We start from the raw sequence: 15,921 nt of genomic DNA on the forward strand, positions 1-15,921 counted from the left end.
CTTATCAATATATCACTGTGAACTTCAACAAAACACTTTATAAATACGATGTGGAGCAAAAAAAAAACATTAATTTAAAATAAAACTCAAAAAAGTTAAGACGGAAAAGAAGCCATAACATGACAAACCAATTAATGGCATGACAAGGCAGCAGGAGATTTTCTTGCTAAAAAATATTCTTTTTACAAAGAATTTATCTTGGCTCAGTGTTCACCAGATTTTTCCTTCCAGAAATATACATTCTTTAAAAAAAAAACTGATTTTAGAGTGAGAAGTTCAAAAATATTTCTTTTCTTCAAGGTCCCAGCATCAGTTTAAAAAAACAAAACTAAATCACAATCTCCATGCATTCTTCATCATTAAAATGAAATAGACATCACTGTCAATAGAGGCACTGACTCCAGCATAATAGTTATAAAATTCATCTTTTGTAACCTAGATGAAGCAAAAAGAAAGAGAGAGAGAAAAAGAATTAAACAGTTTTCAGAACATAAACAAGTTTCTTATTTGAAGGTGGAAGGAGTGATTTTGATTTAATGGAAGCAGAAAAGCAAATTTCACTTGAGACCAAACACAGTAGGTGTTCCACAAAAGTAAAGCATGGAAATCTTAACGAAGAATATCTGTTCATGTATTGTTGATGGGTCTTTAACTAATGTAGCAAAAAACTGACAACTGGAGTCGTTCAGATTAAAATTTAGGACTGAACTATCACACGCAGCCATCCCGTTAAATACATTTGTGGACGCTATTCACTTATAACAGGTAAAAGTAATCATCCACAATACTTATAATCAATTTTAATTACATTTATAGAGTGCTTTTCTAACCTATTCAAAGTGCTTCCCACAGAGTGGGGAACCAATTGAACCCCCACCTAAGTGATGCAATGGCAGCCATTCTTGAGCCAGTATGCTCACCACACATTACCTATTAGGTGGTGAAGGCTTGAGAGATACTTAACCTAAGATGACCAGGCCAAGGTGGGTTATTTTTCTAAAGATGTTCAGGGATCTTTTATGACCACAAAGAATCAGGACCTCAATTTAGATCTCGTCCAAAATAGGGAGTGCCAATTTATACAGTGCTCCCTGAATACCTCACAAGTCTTTCGTTGAAGGTCTAACTTTTACATACTGACCAGGCCCAGACAAACTTAGCTTCAGGTGGATTGCCTATTCCTGAAGTTCAGGTTGTAAGGTTGCAGGTTCACAGTGACTGATTTTGACAAAAACAATATGATGGCACAAGACAGACACAGAAAAGTCTTGTTTGAAAAGAAAATGGACAGTAATCCTCGCTATATCGGCTCGACTTTCGCAGCTTCACTCTATCATGGATCTTATACAGTGGTGTGAAAAACTATTTGACCCCTTCCTGATTTCGTATTCTATTGCATGTTTGACACACAAAATGTTTCTGATCATCAAACACATTTAACCATTCGTCAAATATAACACAAGTAAACACAAAATGCAGTTTTAAATGATGGTTTTATTATTTAGGGAGAAAAAATCCAAACCTACATGGCCCTGTGTGAAAAAGTAATTGCCCCCTTGTTCAAAAATAACCTAACTGTGGTGTATCACACCTGAGTTCAATTTCACATGTTTCGCTGTGTAAAGAGTTAACTGTTGTGTTTATCTTTGTGCATAGTTATGGCTCCAGAACGATCTGCTCCTGCTACTGCTTAAGTAGCCATGCCGTTAAGGTAAAAGATAAAGGTTTTGGATATGTTGAAGTAAGGGAACAGCTACAGGACGCCATTATGGCATCAATGAGTCCACGATTCTTTTTATTTAAAAAGGAGGAAAAGAATATAAGATCTACGGCCGCAGTGTCCTGTAACCAGGGCGCAAAACGAGTTGTAAGTGGGTGTAATAAGCCAGTAGTCGAGATTTTAGGGATTTGGATTGAAGACTGCCGGAAGAAGAACAACGGCGGTGCTACCCAATCGCCTGAAGAGGCTCTTTTAGAAGAGCTGTAACGCTCTCATTTGTTGTGTAGTAAAATTAAACTCATCGTTATCGGACGTCGTGTCATTGTTGGTGAGTACCCATAACTAATTTTATACGTACTTCACGTCTTCCCCAAGACCTCCTCCCGGTTAGACATGCCCGGAACACCTCACCAGGGAGGTGTCCAGGAGGCATCCTGATCAGATGCCCGAGCCACCTCATCTGACTCCTCTTGATGCGGAGGAGCAGCGGCTCTGCTCTGAGCCCCTCCCAGATGACTGAGCTTGTCACCCTATCTTTAAGGGAAAGCCCAGACACCCTGTGGAGAAAACTCATTTCAGCCGCTTGTATTCGCAATCTTGTTCTTTCGGTCACTACCCATAGCTCATGACCATTGGTGAGGGTAGGAACGTAGATCGACTGGTAAATTGAGAGCTTTGCCATATGGCTCAGCTCCTTTTTCACCACGACAGACCGATGCAGAACCCGCATCACTGCGGATGCCGCACCGATACGCCTGTCAATTTCACGCTCCATTCTTCAGTCTCTCGTGAACAAGCCCCCGAGATACCTGAACTCCTCCACTTGTGGCAGGATATCTCTCCCAATCCTGAGAGGGCACTCCACCCTTTTCCGGCTGAGGACCATGGTCTCGGATTTGGAGGTGGATTTGGATTCTCTTTTTCCTAGCTGGTTCACACTCAGCTGCGAACCAATCCATATTTACCATCTAATTTACCATCTAATCTAGATATAGTCTAGATATAGCTGTCAAAATATAGTCTCTTTATATAAAAAAGATTTATTCTTCAAAAATGCTCAATGAAGCTAAGTAAAGCATAAAAGGCAAAAGGATTTATACAAAGTGATAAGGCAATCCAAAGCAAACAAAGTTCCAATACGGTAATCATAAGAACGGTCAAAATAAAAACAGAGCAGAAGGCCAAAAAAATGGTAGACATCACAAACGCACGAGCACAGCAAGTAACACAAGCAAACTCACCACTCCCTAGCACATTTCAGTGAACCACCAAGAACTACGGAAAACCCTTGCCTTTATAGGGCTGAGGGCAGAGCCAGGCAGTGAAGGGCAAGTGGTCCCACCCCTTGGGGAACCACCCATAAAACACATGGAACAAAACAAAAGATATACAGTACATATAAAAGAAACTAATTAAATTACAATTTTAACATAAACAAAACAATCAAAACTGAACAAAACAGACATTAAACAAGAATTGGAAACCCAGCCAGGAGAGGGACCTTGGCGGAAACATATCAGAAGCAGCAAAGGTCTCAGTTTAAGAAAACCTGCCTTCCACATTTCTGGCCCAAGCCTGTGAAAATTAAAGTACACTGCAAATAATACATTTTATCATAGATTCATGATACTGATTTCACAAGGTAAGGATATGTTTCTTGCTCACTTTTCTGCTTACAGCGGAAGCTGTTGGTTTAGTTACGATTTCCTTTATAGATGATGCCAAATGTGAGCAAACTGAAAGTTGGGTAATAGCAAAGAATCACACATTTCTGCCTCCTCTTTACAAGATACTGAACTGTACTGCTTTGGGTACCCCAAATGAAATTTGCTTTTCACACAATATTGTAAAAGGAATGGCGGCAGTCACGCCATCCTGCTGATATATTAGCAATCAAATACTGAAGGATAAAAAAACAACCTTGGAGTAAAAGGAGAAGAGACACCACTTATCATTGATACAAGTCAATATAATAGATTATCTTATGCAACAACTCAGAAATATGTTATCATTTAGAAAAATTGGATTAATAAACACGTAAGAAAAAAAATGTATATTTTGCCAATTAAAAACAGGTGGACCTTTTTGCCACTAAATGGACATAAAGGGCCAAAGCTTTCTTAAAGGCAACAGGTTTCTTAAACAACTCTTTGCTTAGAACTCATTCTTAATAAAAATAAAAAAGGAAGTAATACTATTGGAGATGTTGGTATGATCACTTTAGTTAAAGATTTTAGCACTTTAAAGAAATAAAAAAAAAACCTTCAAAAGCAATACTGCATATCCAGAAATTCCCAAATATTGTTGTTCAAAGAAAAGGGTACATTGGAGAATGTTAGTATAACAGAAAATCCTGTTTAATACAGAAAAAAGAAATGTGAAAGACTCCCATCTGATTTCCTAAAAGCCAAACAACCATATGCTGCATTTTTCTGTGGAAAGAGAAATCTTACAAACACACACATGCATAAAGAATCCATCCCCTGCATGGATATTGAATAAAGCCGTTAGTTACCCTAAACTATATAAGGTTGGTTAATCTAATTTCCAGGCATTTTTCATCATGATGACAAAGTAGACGTCAGAATCTATGGAAGCGCTCACTCCTGCATAGTAGTTCATAAATTCATCTTTAGTGACCTGTTATGAAGAAAGACAAATCACATTAAAAGGGCAACTGAAAAACTGATCCATGCTGTAAGAAGTGGTGTTACAGTTAAAATGACAGAAAAAAATTGAGTTGGCAAGCATTTCATTTCGAATTACATGTCCATTCATTTTATATACCTGCTTTACCCATTAGAGAGTCATGGGGAGCAGAATCCATCACAGCATCTATCACACTTAATCGATGGTCACCCCCATAAAAAACACACGCACACCAAACTCACTGGGTCAATTCAGAATCACTATTTTAACAAAAAAAGGCTTTGGTTGGAGGAAACCAGAAAATCCAGGGACTATTAGGATTGGATTCCCTTTTTCTGATTTTTATGTTTTTTTTTATCATTTATGGTAATCTTACACAAGTTTTTTTTTTTTTTGAGTCGCTGGGTCAGAAGGTCCTCCTTGAAATCACTCATTTGAGTTGGGGCTTCAAATCCCTTTTCAGATCGCCCTTTCAAACTCTTTTTAATAAATGATCTTTGATAATCTCTTTGCTTTTGCTTTTCGACAACAATTTTTGTCTCTCATTTTGCCCTTGACACGCATTCATTTTGATGTCCTGGTATTGACCCACTTTTGGTTTTCATATTTTCTCCTGGCTCACTCTCAAAACCAGTCTGCTTGTAGAAAGAGATTTTTATCCAAAATAAAAACACAACCCAGAAACAAAACAAAAGCAGCATGATAACACAGGCCAAATGGCATATGGATCATGTACTTAGCAACTACATGGCATCCTACTGATCATTCACAAAGAAAGCATACAAAATGGCGACATGAAGGGGTCATAATGCTTAATAATATGAAAAATTAAATCAAAAGCCATTATCTAGTGCATTCTTGATCGGCAGAAGGTTTAAATTCTACTTAAACAGACTGTAATATTTATTATACTAAACAGTTTAATACATAGTTTTTTTTTTAGAAAATCAGACTGCCTCCCAGTCTTATTTTGCTGTTGTGTTTTCCTAAAACTGCTAAGCAAAGTATACTATAACTTTATATTATTCAACTTTCTTTTTATTATTAGGGTGCCCAGATGCAAAATGATATGTGCATAATCTTATTATTCTGACAACTAAAACACATTTACTTGAGTTCTTTACAGGTACTGTCATTTCTGTGTTCACTGAATCAAAATTACCCTTGGGCTGTGCTGGTAAGTGTCATTAGTCCTTAAATCCAGTTATCTAAAGTGTAGAAGAAAAATGTTGAAAAAGCTTCTAAGACAAATACCAGCTCTACAGTAAGGCTCAAGGATTCTAAAATTTCGATTTAAATATGTGACTTTTTTGTAGGTGAAGGTAAGTCTAGAAAAAACTGAATAGACTGCTCTTACTAAAAAAAAAAATCAGAATGGTAGAAATTGATTCTCCAGCAGACTTAATGATCAAAATGTAATCTCACCGAACAGTGGACGTCAGGATAAACTCTGGGACACCATTCTAAATGAAACAATGTTGTTCAGATTAGCTAGAATACAATAGCAGATGTAAAGTGTAAAGAAGTAAAATCTCTGCAAGCAAGAGATCACACTGGAAGTGGGGAACTGTGATCAGATGTGTTATGACCATATCTGTACACTCTGTAGACAATTTGTAAAGTGTGTATAATAATGTTAGCCAATTCTGTGTTGTCCACTAACATTCTAAAATTAAATGATTTAGCTGGGCCTAAGTTCACAGATGTGATTTAAGTATGTGCAAATGTAATGCTAGGCATCATGGAAATGATCAATTACACTGCCCGTCTGCTGATGTGCCACATTGTATTTGTCTTTGGCTGTCATCTTAGAGTTAGTTAAACGTGTCAATTGAGCTATGCACAAAGGGAATACCTGCACCCAGTACTCCTCCACTGCCAAACTCCATGATTCTTGCCTTTTGACACACTATCAAAACAAAGACATCAGGGATACTTCATGGTTGCTTTGCTTCTACTTCAGTTAAAAGTACTTAGTGACTGCAAAATCACCTGTATGTTCAAAGCAGAGAACCTTTGCATCAGGTGTAACTGGGGTGAAGGCTGAAAGTATGAATGGGTGTCAGTTACAAAACTATTTCATTCAGTTAAAAAACATTGAAATGATGGGTTTGTGAGGTGGTTGTCGGAGAAGACAAAGAATTCAATAGACAAATTTTCTGCCAATTCATGTCCTTTACTGTTCTAACTTCCCCGTTCTTTTCAAAAACAATTGTAATTCAGAAAATGTGTTTGTCAAAGTAAAGATAACTGCGACCAGATTCTTCAAAACATTTACAGAACATAGAATTATTAACTTATAAATCTGTATTCTTAACAGTTTAAAGTACAATTAACTTAATTTATATATAAGATATAATCCTACAAATGCATTAATCCATTTCATCAAGATAATGATATTATCTCAAATGTAAAGTGAATTTAAAGTAGTCCATGTCACCATGGTTGGTGCAAGACGTAGTCATCTAAGAAGAATTGAGCGATTAACGACAGGGTCAGGGCACGTGTAGATACCAAAGAATTTAACATGCTGCTTTAATTATGACAGGTTTTGAGAAAAATTATTAAATTAATGCTCAGACTAAGATCAAGTTTAAGATGCTCTTAGTGTTACAGTGCTTTCTGGAAACACAGCCCAGAAGAGATTCTAACCGGGACAAAATGCATCTTACTCAGTTTAATTTATTTTGGCATACTTTCATGTCATTTGGGGTCCTGCTCAGGGAGCATCACCACAACCTAATAGATGAGGTTATGATTAAAAGGAGTGAAATCTGGGGATAATTGTGACAAGTCTCAATGGCCACTAGTCCTCTTCTTCTTCTTTAAGCTGCTCCCGTTAGGGGTTTCCACATAGGATCATCTTGTTCCATATCTTCCAGTCCTCTGCATCTTGCTCCCACCCATCACCTGCATGTCCTCTCTCACCACATCCATAAACCTTCTCTTAGGCCATCCTCTTTTCCTCTTCCCTGGCAGGTCTATCCTTAACATCCCTGTATGCCATGAAAATTACTGTGGTCTCTGAATACAGTTTTGTCTTTGGTCCTAAGAAAGCGTATAGCTGAACATTCCTTCCAGACAAGAAAAAACTTATGTGGCACTTTCATATTAGGATTGCTATTTTTATGTAAAATAAAAATAAAAGGGAAAGATGAACAATTAAATAGAGTATATCCCCAGCACAACATTAAGCTTAAAGCTAATATCCAAGTGGAATAAGACAAACAATTTTCATTCAGTTGTGCTTTGATGGTGTCATCTCATTTTCATTTGGTTAATTCTTAAAGCCCTTACCATGGGTGTATAAACATAGTCTGATCTGAAACCTGGAGAACATCTATAAAGGTACAAATGCCATAGACCAATTTATACTAGAAAACACGAATTTACACTAAATATGCAATATGCACAATAAATATCACAGTTGGCTTTAATAATTCAAGCAATATAATTTATAATTATTTAATAAACTCAAATCATTACTGACTTGCAGATTCATAAAAACATAATCCAGAAAAGAAATGCATGCCAACTATTAGAACATTTTACAGTTTTATTGGAAGGTTTTTTGGAGTAGTAGCTAAATATTTTTTGTGGAATTATGGAAAGTGAATACTGTGAAGAATGTAATATGACCATTAAATATTAATACTGATATACGAGCTTTACAAATATCAGAGGTAGGGATTCAGAAATGAAGTGTAGTATGAAGTACATTTTCCTGTTTGAAGTCTTCAGACCTAAAAGTATTAAACAAACCATAGCTCAAATTCTGAAAGGCAAAGATAAGTTAATAATAATTAGAAAAATAAATAAGTTAAAGTGAGAGTCTCTGGAATAAAATTATAAAGAGATAAAATCTGTAAAATATCCGATCATTAGTATTTGAAGATATCTTTGCATATGCTAGGTCAATTTTCAGCTTCTTTTCTTCAGCTAAATGGAGAAATATGGGTTAGAAGAACACACAATTCACTAAGGCTACACATTTCTTTGATTTGTGTGCCTTTTCAAAATAATTTTTTTTATTTTTTTAATAGTGCAAATAAATCCATTCCTGCATCCATCCATTTTCTAACCGGTTTATCTAGTTTAGGGTCAAGTGGCGCTAGTGCTAATTTTTTTTTGTATAATAAGCGGTATTGTACAAAACAAGTATAATTTCATCCCTTTTTCCTATTTCAAAAGATCTTTTTTTAGAATGTACAGTGTTTGAAGGCCATGCTTACTAAAATGATCTCCTCTGCAATTTTTTCTTTGAATAAATGATAAAATGTATTAATTTAAGAAAAAGACTGTGAATAGAGTAAAAACATTTTATGGGTCACTAGATTTTAGTAGTCTGAGAGTAGTTTGTTTAGATTTCTATTAAAGCTAAATGCTTACATCCTTTGACTTTGTCTATTTTATTAACAAAAATGCACTTTACACCCTTGGCCCATAATGGACATTTTTATTAGGCATTTTACCCCATTTCTATGAAAAAAAAAATATTTACAGAGAGTAACAGGAAAACATATTATGCAGTAAGAACATTGATTATAAATCTGTAAAACAGAATATATCTGAACTTTATCATATTTTCTTTTTTCTAGAAACACTCTAGTTTTATTTTATTTTCATAGTAACTGGTATCCTTCTGGTATGCTAATGTTGGCATGAACTGTACTCAGTTGCAGAAGTGGATTTGTTACGAATGTGGCACTGTGAGAAATATTCTGCAATAAGAAAGTGCCACCGTGTTTTCCTCAGTACATTGTGACTCTGGACGATGGTGTTGTGTTTACACTTTAATAACTCAACAATGGAGATGTTTTAGAGAAAATAAGCAAGGTGTAATGAAGAGAATACATGTTAAATCAAGATGTTAGTTTAAACAACAATAATAGTATCAAACATGAAATCTGCCTCAAATGTTGCACCATGTGTGAGAAGCTGTATGGTATGCAGACATGAGGCACAGCTGTTGAAACTAAAATGCCAAACTGTGGAATGACGTACTTCTTACTATTAGAGATGCACCTCCACTGTGTAACGCATTAGCAGTTAGTGAATCTCTACTCCAAATAGCTCTTTCAATTTCATTACGCAGAGACTCCAGTTGGATTTAGATGTTATTCGCTTCTCAAATGATCTGTGGCTTTCCATATCCTTGTGGTATGGAACACTAATGTATACTGATGAGGGAAAAACAAATAAAAAAACTTACAGATGGGAACACTGCTGCTATGAAATAATGTTCCAGATCCATTGTAATGGTCAGATATACTGTTTCATTCATATGACGTACAAGTAATCTAATATGTATCACAAAAACACGTCCTATTCTGTTATGTCTCCATCTCTAGCCTATACAGTATATAAAGAAATGTAATGTATCCTCATTATGTTAGGGCCGCGGAGTAAAAATGTCTACCAAATATGCAATAATTCTTAATTACCTGTAAAATGAATACATACATCAATCTCATGCTTTTTAAATTTAGTCATTAATAATAATAATAATACATTTTATTTATATAGCGCCATGCTCAAGGCACTTACAGAATATAAGAAAGAACGGCAGGGTATACAGTGCATAGCATTGTACAAACCAAATAAATAAATAAAGAAGATTAATTCAGACAGTGAATTCAGAGAAAAGCCTAACAGACAACATAATTGATGGTCTAGCACACACACAGGTTACATGAGCATCTTGACAGAGAGGTAAACTGAGAGAAGGAGAATGAAGTCAAGTAGAGCTAAAAGCCTTCCTGAACAGATGAGTTTTGAGTTGTTTTTTAAAAGAATTAATGGAATCAGCTGATGTAATTAATTTTGGTAGATCATTCCAGAGTCTGGGCGCTATACAGCTGAAGGCCCTGCTGTCACCCAAGGAGTGTAGATTAATGTGGAGCACAACAAGATTGCCTGAATCAGAGGACCTTAGTGGGTGGGCAGGCACATAGTGATGAAGAAGGTCACTGATGTAGGTTGGTGAAAGGTTATTTAAGGCTTTGTAGGTTATTAGTAGGATTTTATATTCGATTCTGTAAGAGACTGTAATGGAGCAGGATGGGTGTGATGTGCTCGTTGCTGCTGGTTCAAGTAAGATCTCTTACAGCTGAGTTTTGAATAAGCTGGAGCTGTGATATAAGATTAGAAGGGGCACCTGCAAGCAGCGAGTTACAATAATCGATGCAGGATGTCATAAAAGCATGGACAAGTTTCTCAGCATTAGAAAAGGAGAGGAAGGAGCAAACACGGGATATGTTATGGAGACGAAAGTGAGAAAGTTTCTTAATGTGATTTATGTGGACGGAATAAGAGAGGGAGGAATCAAAAATGACACCAAGATTCTTTGCAGTAGAGGCAGGTCTGATGAGATCACCGCCAAGATGGACTGAGAAGGAGCTCATTTTATTGACTTGCATTTTAGTCACAATTTGCAGGAGTTCAGTTTTGTTGCAATTTAATTTTTAAGAGTTCTGCTCCATCCAGTTTTTAATTTCACTAAGGCAGGTTGTGAGCTGAGAAGGCTCTGATGAAGTTCTACTTTTAACATCGAAGTAGAGTTGAGTATCATCTGCATAAAGATCATAACCCAGTCCATAGCTACGAATAATATGGCCAAGATGAAGCATATACAGTAAATGCAGAAGAGAAGAGGGCCGAGGACAGAGCCCTGAGGAACTCCTTGTGTGACTGGCGTCGAGCTGTTGTTGCCAAGACTAACAAACTCTTGCCTATCAGTCAGATAGGACTTGAACCACTGGAGGGCAGTGCCAGAGACACCCAGCATGTTCTCCATTCTGGACAGTAGAATGTCATGTCTGACAGTGTCAAATGCTGCACTGAAGTCTAATAGAATTAATATGCTGGTTTGTCCAGAGTCTGCTGCCATAAGCAAATCATTGGTTACCCGTAGCAGAGCAGTTTCACAGCTGTGCCGTGCCCTGAAACCAGACTGAAAGGGTTCCATCAAGTTATTATTGGTTAAGTAATTGGTGAGCTGGGAGGCTACAACACACTCAAGAGCTTTTGACAGGAAAGGTAAGTGGAAAATAGGCCAGAAATTGTTAAGATTGTCAGCATCAAGACCAGACTTTCTTAACATTGGGGTTACAGAAGCGATTTTAAAAGTGAGCGGCACAAAGCCAGTGTCAAGGGATGAGTTTATTATTGTTGTATTTATTATTTAAATACAACAATAATATGAGTTTATGAGTTTATTATTGTTGTAATTAGCCTAGAGGTTCACATATTTTTTCCATATTTTATACTGTATATGTGTATGTCTGAATGATCAATACAATAAACAACAACACAATAATGTATAGGTAGTTCCTTTACTGTGTTTGTACATAATTGTAAATTAGATAAAAGTCAGGCGATATTTAAGACAAAAAACTGCTCCATCCTGGGTATAACGTTAATCTGCATCCTGCACTGCATATAGGCCCTCCAAACTGCGGGGAAAAACTTGGGGGTTGGTGGCAGAATTGGCACTCCAGCCACCATAAAAAAGCTCACACTAGTTCCACTCTATCTGAACTAGTGTGGTGTTGAGGTGTCACCTGTCGCATGGTTGTACTCAGGTCCCAATCTGGGATCTTGAGGTGGTTTGTCATGTGGTGGGTGCTGTATCAGCACATGCTCCTAACCTCTCTCTCTCTTATACATAAATGCAGTTATATGCAAAAGGTTCACGTAATTTTTCTCCATATATTATATATATATATATATATATATATATATATATATATATATATATATATATATATATATATATATATATATATATAGTATAATACAGTGGTGTGAAAAACTATTTGCCCCTTCCTGATTTCTTATTCTTTTGCATGTTTGTCACACAAAATGTTTCTGATCATCAAATACATTAAACCATTAGTCAAATATAACACAAGTAAACACAAAATGCAGTTTTTAAATGATGGTTTTATTATTTAGGGAGAAAAAAAAATCCAAACCTACATGGCCCTGTGTGAAAAAGTAATTGCCCCCTTGTTCAAAAATAACCTAACTGTGGTGTATCACCCCTCAAATAAAGCTGAATTACAACAATTCTGCAAAGATGCGTGGGCCAAAATTCCTCCAGAGCGCTGTAAAAGACTCACTGCAAGTTATTGCAAACGCTTGATTGCAGTTATTGCTGCTAAGGGTGGCCCAACCAGTTATTAGGTTCAGGGGGCAATTACTTTTCACATAGGGCCATGTAGGTTTGATTTTTTCTCCCTAAATAATAAAAACCATCATTTAAAAACCGCATTTTGTGTTTACTTGTGTTATATTTGAGTAATGGTTAAATGTGTTTGATGATCAGAAACATTTTGTGTGACAAACATGCAAAAGAATAAGAAATCAGGAAGGAGGCAAATAGTTTTTCACACCACTGTATATACATAATATAATATAATATATATAATGACTTAGGCAAAGGTAAAATAGCAGTAATAAAACTAAATAAACTGTACTCAATTCTGAAAAATCTGCCCAAATTAATTGTGAATCCAGTGCTAGTGGGAGCCTCCTCGCTGAATGTATGAATCAGCTTAGAAAGTTGTGTGCAGAGGGGAGATTTAATATTACATGCTTTAACTGGATCTACATTAGTGACTTTAGTCCGAAAAATCACAAAACGTTTGGGTAGTATTTTAAAGACAAAGTTTATCATAATTTATTTTCAACTGTAAATATAATGACAAACTAAAAAAATCTACTTGATTAGACAATTAGCTAAACAAAATACTTTTTTGATTAGTTTGGTATTTTATTTACTTTCTACCTATATCTAATTTAAACCATCAATTCTGCATATAAACTTAAAAGTTCAATTTCCCATTTTTATGAATTATTTCATGTTTTGTAATGCAAGATCACTGTATTGACTTATCACTTAAAACCTAACATGGAAAAACTAGAAAGACAGTAGTATTATATTATCTGAAAGGTGGTCATTCATTGTTAAATATTGTATATACAGTGCATCCGGAAAGTATTCACAGCGCATCACTTTTTCCACATTTTGTTATGTTACACCCTTATTCCAAAATGGATTACATTCATTTTTTCCTGAGAATGCTACACACAACACCCCATAATGACAACGTGAAAAACGTTTACTTGAAATTTTTGCAAATTTATTAAAAATAAAAAAACTGTGAAATCACATGTACATAAGTATTCACAGCCTTTGCCATGAAGCTCAAAATTGAGCTCAGGTGAATCCTGTTTCCTCTGATCATCCTTGAGATGTTTCTCCAACTTAATTGGAGTCCACCTGTGGTAAATTCAGTTGATTGGACATGATTTGGAAAGGCACACACCTGTCTATATAAGGTGCCACAGTTGACAGTTCATGTCAGAGCACAAACCAAGCATGAAGTCAAAGGAATTGTCTGTAGACCTCTGAGACAGGATTGTCTCGAGGCACAAACCTGGGGAAGGTTACAGAAAAATTTCAGCTGCTTTGAAGGTCCCAATGAGCACAGTGGCCTCCATCATCGAAACCACCAGGACTCTTCCTAGAGCTGGCCGGCCATCTAAACTGAGCGATCGGGGGAGAAGGGCCTTAGTCAGGGAGGTGACCAAGAACCCAATGGTCACTCTGTCAGAGCTCCAGAGGTCCTCTGTGGAGAGAGGAGAACCTTCCAGAAGGACAACCATCTCTGCACAATCCACCTGTATGGTAGAATGGCCAGATGGAAGCCACTCCTTAGTAAAAGGCACATGGCAGCCCACCTGGAGTTTGCCAAAAGGCACCTGAAGGACTCTCAGACCATGAGAAACAAAATACTCTGGTCTGATGAGACAAAGATTGAACTCATTGGTGCGAATGCCAGGCGTCACGTTTGGAGGAAACCAGGCACCGCTCATCACCAGGCCTATACCTTCCCTACAGTGAAGCATGGTGGTGGCAGCATCATGCTGTGGAGATGTTTTTCAGCAGCAGGAGCTGGGAGACTAGTCAGGATAAAGGGAAAGATGACTGCAGAAATGTACAGAGACATCCTGGATGAAAACCTGCTCCAGAGCGCTCTTGACCTCAGACTGGGGTGACGGTTCATCTTTCAGCAGGACAACGACCCTAAGCACACAGCCAAGATATCAAAGGAGTGGCTTCAGGACAACTCTGTGAATGTTCTTGAGTGGCCCAGTCAGAGCCCAGACCTGAATCCAATTGAATATCTTTGCAGAGATCTTAAAATGGCTGTGCACCAACGCTTCCCATCCAACCTGATGGAGCTTGAGAGGTGCTGCAAAAAGGAATGGGCGAAACTGGCCAAGGATAGGTGTGCCAAGCTTGTGGCATCATATTCAAAAAGACTTGAGGCTGTAATTGCTGCCAAAGGTGCATCGACAAAGTATTGAGCAAAGGCTGTGAATACTTATGTACATGTGATTTCTCAGTTTTTTATTTTTAATAAATTTGCAAAAACCTCAAGTAAACTTTTTTCACGTTGTCATTATGGGGTGTTGTGTGTAGAATTCTGAGGAAAAAATTAATTTAATTTAAGGCTGTAACATAACAAAATGTGGAAAAAGTGATGTGCTGTGAATACTTTCCGGATGCACTGTAAACTTGAATGAATCTGAATGTCTAAACCAAAACTGAAAAAAATGGAGTAACATTATTTATGCACATACCTGTCCATCTTTGTCATATGGAGAATCAAAATTATCAAGGAAAGACCTAAAAACCTGATCTTCTGTCCACTCTCCATTTTGATATTTAGGGTGATGCTTTGCATTATAAACTCCTCTCAGATCTTCGACTGTTATGAGTCCATCTCCAGTCTTATCCAGTTTTCGAAATGCTTGTATGATGACCTCTTTTCTTGCATTGGACATGGGAGGCTATGGAAACAGTTAAGAAAAAAAACACTGCTACTTATTTTTAACATCACTAATAGAAAAACATTTTCTACACTAAAAGAAAAAAATGTAAATATGTCTAATGTTTTTAACCAATTTAATTAAATTTCTTTTACCAGTTGACTAACCTTATCAGAAGGACTTCTTACGTTCTGAAAGAAGAACTTGCTACATGTTTTGCTCTTTAGATTTGCCAGAGATTATTATTTTAATAGTGTCTACGCATCTGTGTTTGCTTACTGCGCTCTAATGATTTCCTCTGCTGCCTTTACGCCCCTTGACACCCGGTGGTTTGTCAACACATTGTAAGCGTCACTCCAGCTATTCACCCTTAGATGAGAAAGGTTTCATAGTGAAGGGAAGAGAAATCATATTATCTCAGTATCTAATGATGGGTGAATTGTCAAAGGGTACAGCTTTTCTTTAGCTTGAACTGCCTCAGGCAAGGGAAAGTATTACCTGACCTAAAAGAGAAAATGATGCATAATATGTACTTGTGTGTGTACTACAATATATGTAATTACTCAACAGGCTCCAGAGGGATGGTGTTATAACAAGTTTATTATAATATTAAGGTTAATGTCACTGTCTCTGTAAAACACTTTTAAATGATTCATTCACACGTGCAGGCTAAGTATGGCACACAGGAGCTAGGCTGCATTTAGAAACCA

At 36.7% G+C, this 15,921-nt stretch overlaps 1 protein-coding gene across 5 annotated transcripts in view; it reads right to left on the reverse strand.

The window, feature by feature from the left end:
* Positions 1–300: 300 nt before the first annotated feature.
* capslb (calcyphosine-like b) overlaps positions 301–15,921 on the reverse strand; it is a 38,662-nt gene continuing 23,041 nt past the window's right edge. For 4 of the 5 annotated variants that reach the window (XM_039750523.1, XM_039750521.1, XM_039750525.1 and 1 more), the window contains 3 exons: positions 15,023–15,232; positions 4,236–4,360; positions 349–435 (listed from right to left, as the gene is read on the reverse strand). In XM_039750523.1, the coding sequence (XP_039606457.1) occupies positions 4,256–4,360; positions 15,023–15,232 (315 nt within the window). In that variant the 3' untranslated portion in view covers positions 349–435; positions 4,236–4,255. Of the gene's footprint in view, positions 436–4,235; positions 4,361–15,022; positions 15,233–15,921 lie in introns of all 5 variants that reach the window. The other variant, XM_039750526.1, reaches the window with a different exon arrangement.

The sequence above is a fragment of the Polypterus senegalus genome, chromosome 4, assembly GCF_016835505.1.
Source record: "Polypterus senegalus isolate Bchr_013 chromosome 4, ASM1683550v1, whole genome shotgun sequence".
In the NCBI taxonomy this organism is placed as follows: domain Eukaryota; kingdom Metazoa; phylum Chordata; class Cladistia; order Polypteriformes; family Polypteridae; genus Polypterus; species Polypterus senegalus.